Genomic DNA, 16,720 nt, shown 5'->3' with positions numbered 1-16,720 from the left:
CAGATGTCGCAACACGTGTTGAAATGTTTGGAAAATTAGAAGACAATGGCGGAAAGATGAATCTGTATCTGTAAGTTCACTACGGTGATCTGCCATCGAATGTCTGTTAATTAATCATCTGTCAATTAAATCTAATGGAATTAAGCCATTTTGAGTAGAGCCGTAAAAGGGCTTATAATTAAATCCTTCTACAAAAGGAATTGTAATTCTGAATATTAAAAAAAGGCGCGGTCACATAAAAAGCTTAAATCACACGAAAGGCCTTTCAGAGATGCTAAATCAGGAAACACTACCAGTACAAATTGCAGTCCATAAATAATTTTTGTGATAAACCACGAACCACGGTCCTAAGACTTGTTCAGCTCTGATCCGAAAGTCCCCGTAGATATGAAGGATAAATTAGGAATACACAAAATAACTTGTAAAGATTGTAATCAAGGTAAACAATTAGATCCTTAAAACTTCGTTGTTACAAGCTCACTTAAAAAATAAGGGTTTGGATAAATCTAGCGTTCTCGCACATACGATACGAGTAGGTATTTTGAAAATTGAGATGCGTAAAAACAAACGATTCCTAATGAATAATGATGAAGGGGGCCCTTTGGGCCAATCACAGTTCATAGACTTTCACTTTCTCTTAGAATTACTACCTACTTATACAGTATACATAGTATAAATAGGGTAATTCGCTGATAACGCGTTAGATATTTTATTTTACTATATTATTATGGTTTTTGTTTTAAGTTTGCAAGTTCATAAGTAGTGGTACCTACTGTAGTGCCATTGCTTCCACTTGAGAAATTTGTAAGAAGATTTTAATGCGTTGAAAGGTATTTGTTGATTTTAAAAATATTCTAAAAGAGGTTCTACGAAGATTTCAAGATCCTAAGAAGATTCTATGAATAATTTGATAATATTTATACGATTCTACTATATGCGTTTTGCGGGTAGAATCATTTTCCGAGCTGGCACAAAAATGTGTTGATTGGTAGCACCCAGAGCTGGGCAGAATACTTTAAAATAGTATTTGAATACTAAATAGTAAATACTTTACACAAATCAAAGGTATTTGAATACTAAATACTTTTACGTCCAGCACAAACGAATACTAGATACAGATACATTGAAAAGTATTCAAATACTTTAAAAAATAAGTATCCAAATACTTTTAGAATGTATTCGAATACTATAAAAAGTATTCGAATACAGTAAAAAGTATTCAAATACTTGTCACTCAAATATATTAAAAATTTAAAAATAAAGTTTCTTATAGAATGTGGCCTGTAGAATCCATAATTTCAAACAGTTCCAAGATTGGGCTACTGATTCGAAAGTTACAGCCCTTTGAATTTTCTTTCGAAATTGGTTTCTAGTCTATAACTTTTGATTGAGAAGTCTGATCGAAAAAGTACGAATTGTTTTGGATTCTACGCACCAAAATTAATAAGAAAAAGTGTTTTCCCGAGAAATTTTGGTGTAGTCGATTTTTGGTAAAAAAGGAAGGTTATACACTGCCTTTTTTTGAGGCTCGAAAAAAAAATTGTCTCAGATCGTCCCGGAAAAAAAATTTTCTTATAGAATGTGGCCTGTAGAATCCATAATTTCAAACAGTTCCAAGATTGGGCTACTAGTTCAAAAGTTACAGCCCAATGAATTTTCTTTCGAAATTGGTTTCTAGCCTATAACTTTTGATTGAGAAGTCTAATCGAAAAAGTACGAATTGTTTTAGATTCTACGCACCAAAATTAATAAGAAAAAGTGTTTTCCCGAGAAATTTTGGTGTAGTCGATTTTTGGTAAAAAAGGAAGGTTATACACTGCCTTTTTTTGAGGCCGAAAAAAAAATTGTCTCAGATCGTCCCGGGAAAAAAATTTTCTTTTAGAATGTGGCCTGTAGAATCCATAATTTCAAACAGTTAAAAGATTGGGCTACTGATTCAAAAGTTACAGCCCTTTGAATTTTCTTTCGAAATTGGTTTCTAGTCCATAACTTTTGATTTGTTTTTGTAAACCCCTACCTATTGTTGAAAGAAAAACAATATATGTATGTTTGTATATATTTCTAAAATTTTTTCATAACACAATAAATTTATCCAATATTTATATTAATCTGCGCGCTTCCTTTTCTTTTTAGATATTACAGTGTTTTGACCTAAACTATCGGCATCCCCCACAACTTCAAGTGTATCCCCTTTGTTTCTCTTCTTTTTTTTATGTGACCGGTTTGAAAGCTCATTAGAAATTAAATTATCAATTGATATGTCTATATCTAAATTGGGAGTATCTGAGAGTTCGCTATCATTCTCTTGTTTTAGTTTTTCATTTATGTTAAACTCATTTTCATTTATGCTCTTTTTCCTTTTGGATTTCTTATGGCCATCTTCCATTTGCTCCAACTTCTTTTTCTTTTTAGGAGATTCTTCCATACTCTCCCTTTTCCGCTTCTTTGATTCTTTTACACTTGTATCATTTATTTCGGTTTTTATTGAGCTTTCAGATGACCCAAATCCGTTTGGCAAATATTCTTCATCCAAGTCTACATCTTTTTTCTTTTTCTTTTTTTTGGATGTTGTTGGGGTTTCCTCTGCGACCACTGTTAAAATTTTGTTTTTCTTCCTTTTTGGGCTGTCTTCATCACTAAAATTATTTAAAATAAATGAAAGGTACATATAAGTAATCTACTAACATTAATTGACCGCGAATGTACGGCAGGCGTGCTTGCAGCTTCATAAAGGTGATTCTAAACTTGATTTCGTTACCTATCTCACTGTAGGTACCCGACCAGCTTTCAACATCTTGATCTTCGGGTTTCGGGAGGGATACGTTAAAAGTATTGTAGAGTAAGCAACCTACGTGGTCCTTACTTTTTTTATTTACAACACCCACAAGAATCTGTCCTACTTCAGGCTTGAATATGAAAAAGTTTGCACTAACATCAATGTGAATAAAGCAGCTGTCGTTCATTATCACACCTTCAGTTAGCAGCTTGGTGTTCTCGAATCCCAATAAAATGCCACCTAATCTGCAATTAAGCGAATTTAATGAGGAATTACCAAGTTTGTGTATTTACTTCTGGTCGTATCTGGCGATTTTCTGCGATAGTAGATCTTTAATTGACTGCTTTATGTTGTTTAAGTGGTACGGATGAAGAGCCAAGTGATATTGTTGTTCTTGCACAATTACGGAGGAGGTTTCATCCGCCACTAAACTATTCAGGTACTCAATTTGAAAACTAATTATACGCTGCGTTTTGTGCATGTTTCCCTGTGTTTCTAGCCATGTGAAATTAAAGGTTAGTTTGTTTACATTTTGAGGTTAAGTCCCATCAGTTAAATAAAATCCCAGTATTTAAAAAGCGTGGCAGTGGCGTATCAAATGAAATATTTCAACATGGGGTAAAATGTATTAACGAGAAAAAATTAAGCCATCGTTACATTGTAACGTTTCGTAATTATTTAAAATGTTTTTAGTAATTCACTACGCATAATACAGTAATCGTTGGAAGTTGATGAACTTTCACTTATTACGAAAATATTTGTATCTCTAATAATGCGTACAAACTTTCATTTTTTTACCACCCGCAGATTAGTAAGGGAGGCATTGGATTGGAGTAATACATGACCAGTCCCTTTTTTTTACGGAAATAAGGTTTTGAAGTATCAGGAATCCAAATCAAACAAAATTTCCATGATGTCGCGGTCTATCGATCTGTTTCTCTGTACGCATGTGCAGGTGTGCGGATGGTATCTGTGTTAGCCACGGCAAATTCTTGTGCTATACTGCATAGGCAATTTAACACTAGTTAGTTAGTTGTAATAGTACATTTTAACTTTTATTAAGTATTTAGGTGATATTTGAATCATATTCCAATGACAAACTCTCCGCTAACTACGGCAAATCGTCGAGTCAACAGTCAATCTGCATAACATGATTACATGAAGGGAACACATCAACCACGAGGGCAACATGTGTGAGAAGAAACGCTCAACACACCCTACAAATACTAAGGGACTAAAGCAAAACCCTCACAGTATTCCACCGGGAGTGAAGGCACAACTCATCTTGAAATAACCAAAGGTATAAATTGTGTAACTAAAGTAAATAAACAAATATGAAAGGTGGAATTCTAGAGTTTTGTTTTAAGGCGCTTACAGCATAATAAATTGCGAAAATCTTCTTATTCTTCTACATTGAAATCATTGTGAGGCTGAGGAATTAATAGCCGTTATAGAATAGAGCTTATTTTGATAAACGCGGCTAAGAAATACGCAAAAGAAGAATGTTTTGAACACGATTGTTGTCCGAAGAAGAAAGGTTTGAAAGCTATTGACACTGTAGACCCCTAAGTCTGTTGGGTAAGTCGACAATGAAGTCAGAAGTGACAAGCGGAAGTAAAGTCTTAATTTACACACACACCCATGTACATTCAATCGGTTAAAATTATGGGCATTGAAAGGAATCTAGTAGACAAAGTAGCGACAACGTCAAAAGTATTGAAAGACAGCATCGAAATTATTTCGTAATTATCTCTACCTCGTCGAGATGACCAAGAAGGAGAAAAAAGTCAAAACGGGTCTGGAAAAAATAATGAAACCACCGTCAGCCGAATTTTACAAGCAAATTAACCATGATTTGCGAAGTATGGAAGTTGAAACCCTGTACTGTCATCCGAAATTCGCACCGAGAGCAAACAACACATTTACGCTTAGTAATATCGGCCTAAATCTTGTTCCTGTCAAAAGTATCGAGGAATATAACGATTTGAGTTCGGTAAATACTTTACCTGACCAAAAACTCCGGTATTTCGATGAGAATTTCGAAGAAATACGTCACAATGGCACGATATCATTACCCAAAATTAGTTTTGAATCACCGCGCAGCAGAGGTGGGAGCGATGCAGAAAGTTACCTCAAAGAGTCGCCAAAGGATGGTGTCGCCACGAAATTTAAGTGTTTGGATTGTAAACCCAACACTATAGTTTACAATATAAAATCAATGGTTTGTAAAAATAAACGTAAGCAATAAAATTTATGTCCTTTATCTCTATGCTGCAATCGGATTTAGGTAGTTTCAAAATGCGGAGTTGCAAACAAATGGATGAAAGGACTCAAAATTACGGAGGGGGCTTGTTGGATAAGCGAATTGAGTATTATTATACGGTAAGACTATGTCATGGATTGGTTTTGTAAAAGAGAGCTTTTTGTATATTATGTTACAGATGAGCCAAACGTTACTTCGTAAAATTTATAACAATTTACGCATATGTTTCAAGCTACTTATCCTTGATATGGCTATCAGTTACTTTTAAATTGCATTTTTCTTATTATTTGTCTTAAACTGGGAGAGCATTTACCAATTTCACGTGTGGGTTTATTGTAGTCACCTTCGATTTCATTTATCACATTAGAAAAATTTTGGATTAAAGTTACAATAAAAAAATTCGGAGGTGCTAAACTTCTTTAATCGGAGACAAGTTTCATCATAATGAATATGGTTTTCATTAATGCAATAGATTTATACATACTAGTGCAGGGATTAAGAGCCAAAATAGGTTTCAACCTTGCATTTTGTGATAACTTTATGAAACTTTCAGAGGATGTTCTAGACACCCTAAGCTATGCCGCCACCCCCGCAACCTCGGAACGCACTTGCTATAGCGGGTTTCTTAAGCGCAAGGTAGCATTTCAATACCCGCCCATAAAATGAGTCAAAAATGTATGTCCAGGGTTTGTTTTGTATTTTCTTACATCTAGGAAGGTTGAAGGGAATTGTCAAATTCCCAGGGAGAATTTATTTAGGGTATTTTACGTGGTTTGCCTATTTTTAAGGCGCTTTTAACAGTGCGGACTAGGGAATGCAATCCCGCAGCAAAATCTCAATCCCGGTATTTGCGGGATCTCGCAAAACTTTAAATAAATTGGCAAATAAGCAATTTTGTGCGGTTAACTTCTGTATTAAAATAAATCGTTAATTATCACAATATTTAACAAAAAAGTACCTTCGGCCTAACTTAAAACTCAAAAAAACCTTACCTGTAAAGCACAAAAAATCTTCTAAAGTGCCTCAATAATCATAGTACATTTTTAACGAAAAAGTTGAACAATTATTTAAAAAATAATTCGCCGTTATCAGTTTCATTAACAAAGTAAACAGAGTCGTCCCCTTAGTCGACAAATTCCTCAGTCCCGCAAATCCCGCTCCATTTATGTGAGGGATTAATCTCGCAAAAATGCTGCGGGATCCCGATATTTCACAGTACACAGACTGATACCATCATATCCTACAGAATTTGAGTTAAGGGAGGGACATTTTTTCAAAACATCCGTTTCGCTTTTCAGTCTAAAGTAAAATCAAATTGAGCGACAGACTTGAAAAGAATTTCTCTTGTACACAACTCGGCATCGTAGTGTCCGTAAAAAAATAATTATAATTTATTTACATCGCAAAGTTCGTTAGGAATTTCATTTTTATTTCGAAAACTACGTATGCGTTATTGTTTTATTTTTTTCCAAGTAGGTACTTACTTTTAGAGTTGCCCTGGCAACTATGAAGGGTTGACCCAACGCAAGGTTAGTAGGACCCAACGTAAGCTTTTTTTTCTGATCTAATTGAGTCAAAATTGTTATCTATCGCACTCATGTGGAGTGCTCAAGGCTATTTCTCACACGTTCTTAATGAGAACTGGAATAATTTATAGGGTATATCAAACATTAGTTATTTACATAAATCTCAGGAATTCTAGTTGAGTTTTATTTAATTTACTGACGAGTTTTGTGTTATATTTTTCCCGAAATTTCCATTTTCATATAGAACTTTTTATTAACATTTAGCAGCAGTAAAGTGGTTAAGTCACAAGAATCAGGAAGTCCGGTAAAGTGTTACTGCTACTGTCATGGACACGAAAATTTCCTGACATAAAGTAGAAAGTACGCATGAAAATGAAGGTTTTATGACGGTTTCTGGAAAAAAAGACACTACAATACTTTAATATACAAAACTACCATCATTGATGCACGATTACCACCCTTTACTTGTTTACTGATGAGCTTTGTTGTTAAGAATGTTTGGATTACTATACGCATACTTACTTCTTAAATTTGGCACGCATGATCCAACTTTGAAAAAAACATTATTTCATTCCTCCATCCACATCTTAAAACCGACTATGGGACGTCAGCTATAAAATACAACATTTTCCGCAAAAGTAGACATTATTATGTGAACTACGGTCTCAGATATGAGTGCCGAAACCTAAAACCTTCGGACAAACGAATAGAATTAATAAAATTAGTATTATTCATGAAAAATATGCCAAGAATATAAAACTAATCAAATTAATAATCATATTGGACAACCAATATACAATTGTGTTCCAAATCGGGTGCGATTGCATAGGTAACTTTCTTATTATTAAAGATAGAGAATTGGTTAAATGGACAATGTTTTGCAGTTTTAGATGCTTATTTAAAATTTGCTTGTGGAAGTTCTAAATATCGAATAGATTCGACGTAAATTAAAAAAAACTAAAATTGGCCATTTCCTTGAATGTCTCATATATAATCGAAAGTATAAGAGATTTTGATTTGCAAAGGGTAGATAGGTAGCTACTTTGCGATCTGCATGAAATCTATTAAAATATACATGATCCAATTCGGGAGTTTTTCAACAGTCATATTATTCAGTTAGGTAGGTGCATGGATTTAAGGGAAAAGATATGCGTTTTATTTTTAAACGTTAACAGTGATCATGTAACGCACTTTACTAGCATTAAGTTTAGTTTACTCAATTTTACATTATTTAATTACTATAAAACAGTCTCATTGTTGGAAAACTCAGTAAAAATTGCAGTTATTTATAATTGGATCTGCCTAAATAAATTAAAACTGTTTGTTTTATGATCTCCCACGCCATCGTAGCATTGAAATTCGACGGGTGAGTTAATTTTCTACTAAATTGCAAATATTGTTAAAATTTTAGCTGAAACGTGGTCTTGAATACTTAATCCCTATGTAAAAGCTTTCAGTCTTGCTGTTTAATTGACCCAGCATGTACCTACTTGAGCACAGCGTCGATGAACCTACGAAACTGCTACAAAAAGATCTCATAAATCAATGATGTTTTTATTTATTACACATTTTCAAAAATAAAATCGAACATTGCGACTAAAGATACTGTACAATTGATATATTAAAAAAATAGACACGGCCAGACTTTAGGTTAACATATTCGCAGTTAATAACATAGTACTTACATAGAATCCGAAATGATTAAAACTGGTAATAGTTATTTGTGTCGATTGTTCCTTGTTTACCTTACGAATGGTTAATAATAATAAATTTACATCGAAATCAGTGCAATTATAACTATGATTTTTTACGCACTTCCTCAAAAGAAATTATTAAATCTTAATCTAAAAACTAAACGAATTCATTTCTATGTGAATCACGAGAGTCAATCAAAAAGTTTATATTCCTAAATCGTTGTACTAAAGTGGTATAAAATTATATACATTGTCAATATGGTAGTATTAATAACTACTTTAATTTTTAAAATTTTATTTACAGAAACTTTACAATAGAGTTCTCTTCCTTCTTTGGTCCGTTTCTTTATATACAGGTACCACACCACATTTTCTTTGATCCAGTGTACATTTCGATTACACACCCCGCTATTTCATATTTCTGCTACCCGTTTTTTTTTTGCAAATTTGATACACCAATGTTTATTTATCGGAGTAACTAAAGAAAAATTACTATTTATGCTTGTAATTGTAGCTCAGGCTATCTTATCTTTGGAAACACTTTTTTAATGATACAGAAAATCTAATCAGTGTATTCTAATTTGCACCACTCTTAGTGCTAGCAAGATAGTGGTTGCGACTACCCTGATATGACGAGTTTGCATTTCCTGGTTTCATTCAATTGAAGGCATGATGTTATGCAGTACTTAACCAAAGACCGCGTTCATTCATTTCCCTTTACAATTAAAGAAGTTGATGTTGAAATAATTGAAGCATCTCCCAGATGTGGAACGAATTTTTTTGCAAACCGTGAAAATACAAGTTTGTACACTAAGCGATGTGAGTAGGCGTATAATGGTAAAAAGTCCTTTTCGATCGAAATCAAGTTGAATCTGAGTACCTTGACGATTTGAGCGCGGTGGTTGTTACGGTGCACTAGTTGATATGTACAATTTTGCTATGCGTTTAATGCTCATCGCATCATTCCGTAGGATTGTATTCCTTATTGCAATGCTTTAGGAATAAATAGATTTGTTTAAATGTCGGCCTCGTCGCTTCGTCTCTTCTCCAACATTCGCACATGAGGTCGTACAGTTCCGTCGTGCAAAGGGGAGGTTTGTTCAGAAACACCTGGAATTCGGTAAAAATGACCGCAAAAACCGTGGACTTCTTACCTGTAATTCACCCCCATAGTACATGTACTCGGCGTTTTGGATAACCTTCTCATTGGTGAGATTGTTGAAGGGTTTCTCACACGCGAAACTTAATATTTCCCAAAGTGTAACCGCAAACGACCACACACCACTTGAGCAAGAATACCGATCCTGAAATAATAAAAAGGAGTTTATTATTATTATTAGCTAAGTCAAGTGTCTATGTTTGTTTGAAAGGACTAATGTACTTACAATCAGTAGTTAGGTACTAAACTGGTTGAACTTAGTTATTTATAATGTTATACTCTATTACACTGTTTTTGTTTCTAGTTACAGAAAATATTAATTGATGGTTTCTAGTTGCTCATTTTGGCATTAATCTCATTACCTGATCGATGAGAAAATTATCTTTCCACATTGGGTACATGGACAATTACTTCTATAATAGCATAGAAATTGTGTTCAGTTATTCTTTGGATTAGAATTCCCTTTACATTCCCAAAGATAAAATAAATTCAAAGTAAGAGTCGGGATATAGCGCTCAAATCGTAAACGGATGCTAACGTTCGCACAAAAGTGGCAAAGAAAGAAAATATTCTTGCTGAAAAGGGAAAACAACAAATAAAGCATAATTACCAGAAGAATGCTTTCCCAGGGTAGCCATCGAATAGGGGCGGGTGGTCGACCTCCGATTTCCGCATAATCTTTTTTATACTGTACTTTGCACATCGCGATATCGGCAACTTTAATTAAGTACCCACGTCCAACGAGGCAATTCCTTTAATTAGAGCAATCTTATTTACGCACGGATTAAAAACAAATCAAAATTAATTACCTCGCCGCTAAATCCTTGTGAACGACGTGTTTCGTTTCTAAATATTTCATTCCGGAGGCGATTTGGGTTGCCATATAAACCAGACAATCCACACTGAAATACATGGTGAAATTAATTAAGCACCCCGCCGAAATGTTTACCTTAAAGGATGCGTAGCGGACGAACGAGAAGTTCCATTTTTACTCGCTATAAACTGTAGATACTGGACGAGATCGCCCATATCGCCGTATTCGATAATCGTCCAGGGGGGTTGTTCGGCAGTACAAACACCTAATACCCTACAAATATTTGCATCAGATAAACCGGCGAGAAAACGAACTTCTCGTAGAGATTCCATCGATCCTGTGGCCGTATGACTTTTCACTCGTTCCGAATTGGGAGTACGGACGACCACTAATCGCCCCACGCCCGGAATTATATCTTCCAACCCTTCCGTTTCGTATAAACTAATCTGTAAACGCCGTAACGATTAACAGTTTAATTAAATAGACGTTTAGAATTTTACCTCTCCGGCGTGACAGGAGCCGAGCTTTTCCAAGGGGGCGAGCGAGTACCGAGGTATCGGCACTAGCTCGGCCTCCTTACAGTTATACGAATGGCCCATGCTCGGCGATATGTTCCAGCATATAACCGGTGGCGGGACCTAATCAAATTTATTCATAAATGTATGAGATTTTAATGAAAAAGCCGCGTAATTTTACCCTTTGCTTTTCGCGGGGCGCCGTGTGGTATAATTTTCGATTAGGGGGATCGGTCGCTATTTTTGGAAAGTAATTGCCTAAATTTATCATATTTGATTTAGGGCTTTGGTTTGGCGTGTTTTGTAAGCTTCGGTAGTAAGGGGGCGACGTTCCGACCGGTGCCACCGGGCTGTGTTCTAACGACTGTGCCGATGGAAGCGGTGGAACCTCGGGCGGCTCTTCACATTCCTCCATACTTGACGAGCATCGCTGCGTGTTGCAATTGGGGGTGTAATATAAATCAACAAGTGGTGATTTGTATTCTTCGAATGAAGCCGAAGGGGGATCGCTCGCTGGCCCTGACTTACTGGCGTTATCGGATGACTGCTTGCATTGACATTATTACCCGATGACAAATTCATTAGCAGATCCTAAAACATCTGGATTGCATTTTAATTTACAAGGGCAACTGACTGGGGTTGCACCATTTGATTTAAACCCGTATTTATTTGTATATCATATGCTTTCTTTAACCAAGACGCCAAGTTGCAATGTCATTAATTTAAGGGTAGTCTTGATTTGAGAGTATACATTTGCAGAGATGCAGTCCTAGAATGGGGCATTTTCCAGTCGAACTTGCGAGAGGTATTCTTTGTAGAAAATTAAATTGAAATGTGAATATAATAGAACTAAACACTAAATCTGTAATGTCTGTTTTAATGTCAAATGCCGTGCATGTGAAAAAGATTATCTAACGACACGTGATCGTTAATATAGAGATCAATAATCGGTACAAAAGAAACAAGAAATTGAAGTGTAAAGAATTGAACTAGATTGTGGCAATCAATTTATTAAGTAATTTGGGTATGAATCTTCAAACAGAATTGTTTAAGCCCTTGTTATGGGTGAAAAACGAGGTGAAAAATAAGCTGAGGGCTCTAATACGAGATTTATTTTCATTTAAGTTGGTTGCTAATTTTCGTGTACCGTCTGTACTGTTAGCATGTATGGATCTAATCAAGTCATTTGCAAATCTTTAACGGAAAGGTAATTGAAAATTGACTGATAAAATCAGCGATTACAGCGTCTAACACAAGTTTGGATCAGGGAAAGCTTGAATCCCATTGGGTACTCAAAGATTTTTGTAAGTAAAGATATCACAAAAATAGGAATTAATTTGTAATTAGGAAGCAATAGTGAGGCACAGGTTAAAATGCACTAAGAATTGAAGGAGTTGATTAAAATTTTAGTTAAATATCTAATTAATTTGGTATCGTTTTCACCGTTTGGTTTGCTCTTAGTGTATTGTTTCTATTATCTATTGAGTCTAAGAAAGAATCGCTCTCCTTGATTTTGTATTTGTATTTACAGTTCTAAACAGCTTCACCTATACTAAATTATATGGTGGTTCGAAAATGTGTTAGTCTAATAAGGAGATAGGAATTTTTGTCAATTAAATTAGCAAACTCCTTTGAATGTAATGTCACAAACCACTTACAGAGCTTACAAAAAGAAAAATTTTTTATTCATTGACTTATATACTTACTTTCAAATAGTCGACAACTTATAAAACACTGGATTGGTTACGAAATTATTGGGTAGAAACAGTTTCTAAGAAACTAATAAGTACAACTTTTACTCTGACTATTTTCTTATATATTTTTCATTTAATGAACATAGAGGCATAGCAGGACCGTACTGAAGAAGTTAATTGTGCGAATCTTTGAATTTCAGATCGCGTCGCATTTGCATAAAATTTGGAAAGCTTGAAACGTGCAAACCACTACGGTCTCTACCCCAGTCTCCCTTTTAGTCGCGATATTATTTGTACTCATGATACTACTATCATGATTTGTACCTACCTTCATATTGATTGTCACTCCAAAGGGATTGCGAAGTAAAGATGGCGATCCCTGAAACTTATTTCGCCGACTAAGTACTAATATAATTACAAATACGATTAGCAGTAGGAGCATAATGGCCGTAAGCACTCCCACGATTACCTCAACGTAACTGTTATCATCCTTACGTGCGCTTACTGCAAAATGAAAGATTATTCACGTGGCATGTAAAAAGCAAATGAATTTCATACTTGTTTCAAAGGTATCGTGAATATTGTCGTCGTGAGAAGTAATAACAAGCTCATCCTCTGCAGACTCCGGAATTTCTTCGTTGGTAATATTCATAGCGAAGGGCACTAGAACACGTCCTAATCAGGAATCTTTGCATTGTATGTGTATGTGTGTGAGAATTGCCACAAAAGCAGTTTTAACTAGATCCCTAAGCGCGATACCTCACGTTTTCACCTTTTAAACTGAAGAAGTTGCATTGTTATATTAAATTTTCGCCGCAACGAAAATGCTTTCTTTAACTTTGAAATACAAACTAATTAAATAGCAACTCCCGTAAGATGTTCGGTTTAAGAAAATCTCATCAGCGAAATAGGTGCACCTAAATACAATCCAAAAGCTACTCCGTTGCTTTAGTTCAAAAACTTTTCCTCGTACTGAAATTCCCGAGTGCAAAGCCTTTGATAATTATTTCGGGTCGGAGAATAAAGGCAAACGAATGCGTCAAGTTTAAAATGGCGAGCTTTTTTATATGGTTTAATGCAGGCTAAATTGTTCTTAATTGAGTTAATTGTACCTGAATCAAATGTAACCTCGCTTAACATAATCCATTGGGATGCGAAGAATAGGCGAATCTTTATAAAACGGGCGAGGCGACTGTGGAGATGGATTGAAACGTTGCGGGCGTTTTCTAAAAATTTATCTGGCATGTAGGAGTAGGACAATGTTCGTCCGTTGAAATACCGCCCTCCTATGCTGAACATTATTTTTGCCTTCGAAAAAACCTGCAAAAAGAAAGTAATTAAATCGATTTAACACAGTGGGCAATGCGTGTGCTCAACATTAAATTTAACATTCAGAAACTCGGCTACAACGAAATTATGATTTTACAAACACTAAATTACTGTCCACACACGGATCGGTTTTTAGAAACTAGTTATTAGGTATTTAATTAATTAAATTCGTAACCAGTTGCCCAACGTATTTGCCAATTATACAGGATTTATCACTGTTGCTCCTATTAATTAGAGTTGATAAATTAACTATTGTCCCATGCCTTTTTTTGGGGCCAGCTCCCTTTAAAGTTTGTGGTAGGGTAGTGGTAGTGGAAGTAAAAGGTTTCTCAGTTGTTATAACCAACAAAGGTCTCGTCTTGTAAATGAGCATTCTTCAACACACGTCTTGCTAAAAACTCATCACAGCCTCTTTAAAAGAGTAGGAAATACATAATAATTTAGTTCGCACAGTACTACAAAAGTCTATACAACCCCTAATGAAGCTTTCCTGAGGATGGACGGAATTCGCTTTCACTATTTCATTTCTACAAATGTCTTCCTTATAATAATAATAGCCTTTATCATTATATAATATCATTGATAGCGAGGAGGTTTCTCTGTTGCAATATGCATAATTCTGCATTTAGGGAATACCCATGCGGTGGAGGCACCCATCGGATAGGTGGATCGTAAAGTGACTCGTGTTTCGGTGTAGGTAGTGACGCGGGGGGCTGGCAGGGTTTCGCTGGAATCCACAGGGTGTCATTTTTGCCGAATGAGACCCCGAGTCTCAGAAAGTGCTCCCGAATGACACGACCACCATCTTGAAGCGCCCTGTGCGTTCGTCACTGTTTGTAGTTGTACGATTCGACACCTTCTCGTAGAATATGGCGATTTTGTAATTGTGGTTGGCACTTGAAAATTTTGGCGTAATGTGAAATCGGTTAGAAATCGGTTAGAAATCGGGACCTACATTTGGTTGGTGGCAGAAAACAGATTGTCCGGATGCCAGTTCTTACATAATTGCCTGTATTTTGGAGGTACGCGGTAATTTCGTTGGTTACTTACGGAGACTGCAACAAGTCATGTTTAGCTAATTTAATTTAAGTAATCCGCTACCTGGAGGTTAGGATTATTCCGAATTTGTGTTTGGTTGTTTGGATGTTTTATGCGAAGTTTATTTCTAGCTTGGTCTAAAAGGTGGTGGGGATAGTACTCCGGTTCTACTATCACATACTCTTTTAACGATGAACAGTCAAATATAGAATAAGGGGTCACTGACTTTTCTAGCTCGGGGAAATCAATTTAAGTCATTATTTTGCCAGGATTTCTTTATTCTTGAACACTATTTTCGGATATTTTATAAATTTTGAAAATTGTCGAAAGTTCTTTGTGGAAAATATCTAAGGCAGGTTTTATTTTCAAGCCTTAGAAATACTCATCTTCCTCGAAATCGCTGCGAAAAACCTACCCGCATTGAAAAATTCTTTCTATCAGAATTTCTTTAGAAACCCCTTTCTTATATACTTTTTATTGATATTACAACGGAGACAGAGGGGTTAGTGAAATGTTTAGCTTTATCTGTGAAACCATGGTATAGAACAGGTGCTAAAGCAATTTAAAATGTGGCTTTTTTTGTCCTAGTTATATCCGTTCATTACTTTTAAATTTGCAATAAATTGGGCATGATACCCGGGAAACGGGAGTGTGTCTTCTTGGACGTCGGTAGTTTGGTATAACCGTGTTATTTTACTTTTCTTTGAAGTTTTATGAATTTTGGTCCTTTTTTAGTCGATGCACTGGACATTTGCTCAATTTTTGCACGACAAACTCACTCGGGGTACGTAATGCTTTGCTGTAAAATTATGGAGGAGAGGTTCAGTCGATAATAACGGAGAAAAACTCAATTACCTTGCTTTCAAATATAGTTAACCTGAATGAGTGTGCAAAGTCTTTGTTCTGGAAATGTTTCAATATGAATTGCCACTACTTAATCTCACGAACAAAACTGTCATTTATAGCTAGTGCATATCTGTACCATATTTGAATGCAACTTTACAATGCGAGCGCTATCAAATGAAAGTTCAGCAAGATAGTTCTCTCAAAAGCTTTTATTTAGTGTAACATGTTACGTTCACTGAAAAGGGTGAAATCGATGTGGAATGTAAAGAAAATAAATTGAATATAACTAACCTGAACCTCGCGACTAAAGTAGTTGTTTGCGAACAAATGAACGGCACTAAAATTTCTAATTTGGTCGAATTCAAATAGAAGTTCAACGTATCCATTTGCGGTAGAGTCGTTCTTCCAACCGACCCAACCATTACCTGAGGAAGGAACACAGAAGTTAGTAGGCACGTAGTTAACAACAACAATGGATACAAACCCTTTCCGTAGCCGATATCAAGCCGGAAGTTGTCCGCTCCGGTTTCTCCGTCCACCAGCATACCCAGTCCACCGCGAAGTTCGCCCTCGGATAGTTGTCCGTCGTACGAACTATCGGCCAACCCTTGTGCGGGGCTCGATCCCTCGGGCGCGACGTACGAAAGCACTCCACCTACCCATAAAAATTCCTTAGTTAAGTGCATTCGACACTGCAGTATAATGGAATGAGGTTTTGATTGCGGAGAATGCATTGATAAATCATTGAATTGCAGCGGCTCTATTATGACATGCGGTTCGTGTGCGAAAAAGCGTGACGGGCAAGAGAAAAATAGAAATGCCATATCGAACGGGAGCAGTTTATTATATTTTGCTTCTATAGTTCCTATCGGTCCATTCATCTTTCAAATCCAATCATCCATCCTCCGCCCTTAGTGCTTCTAATTCAACATGTATCTACATCCCTATCTTAAACACGTGCCTAAACGTGCCTCCGGCTCTCACTTTGAAACTTACTTCATATGCAATAACAAACAATATGCATTAAAAGGCAATTGTGACGCGCTATACTAATTCCAATTAAGCT

General features: G+C 35.8%; 2 protein-coding genes and 1 pseudogene across 2 annotated transcripts; 1 reads left to right on the top strand and 2 right to left on the bottom strand.

The window, feature by feature from the left end:
- Positions 1-2,040: 2,040 nt before the first annotated feature.
- LOC116173831 (DNA-directed RNA polymerase I subunit RPA43-like) lies at positions 2,041-3,313 on the bottom strand. Its single transcript, XM_031491542.1, has 3 exons — positions 3,070-3,313; positions 2,686-3,021; positions 2,041-2,636 (listed from the first exon to the last, which is right to left on the bottom strand). The coding sequence occupies exons 1-3, from the start codon at positions 3,255-3,257 to the stop codon at positions 2,105-2,107; spliced, it is 1,056 nt and encodes a 351-aa protein (XP_031347402.1). The 5' UTR covers positions 3,258-3,313; the 3' UTR covers positions 2,041-2,104.
- A 1,158-nt stretch (positions 3,314-4,471) lies between these two features.
- LOC116174998 lies at positions 4,472-5,362 on the top strand. Its single transcript, XM_031493034.1, has 3 exons — positions 4,472-5,013; positions 5,064-5,158; positions 5,218-5,362. Exons 1-3 carry the CDS (start codon positions 4,542-4,544, stop codon positions 5,305-5,307), a joined length of 657 nt encoding a protein of 218 aa, XP_031348894.1. The 5' UTR covers positions 4,472-4,541; the 3' UTR covers positions 5,308-5,362.
- A 3,271-nt stretch (positions 5,363-8,633) lies between these two features.
- The window catches only part of LOC116174448, a 76,802-nt pseudogene continuing 68,715 nt past the window's right edge, over positions 8,634-16,720 (bottom strand).

The sequence above is a fragment of the Photinus pyralis genome, unplaced genomic scaffold, assembly GCF_008802855.1.
Source record: "Photinus pyralis isolate 1611_PpyrPB1 unplaced genomic scaffold, Ppyr1.3 Ppyr1.4_LG6, whole genome shotgun sequence".
In the NCBI taxonomy this organism is placed as follows: domain Eukaryota; kingdom Metazoa; phylum Arthropoda; class Insecta; order Coleoptera; family Lampyridae; genus Photinus; species Photinus pyralis.
The sequence above is the reverse complement of the archived record's forward strand: the minus strand, read 5'-3'. Positions and strand labels throughout refer to the sequence as shown.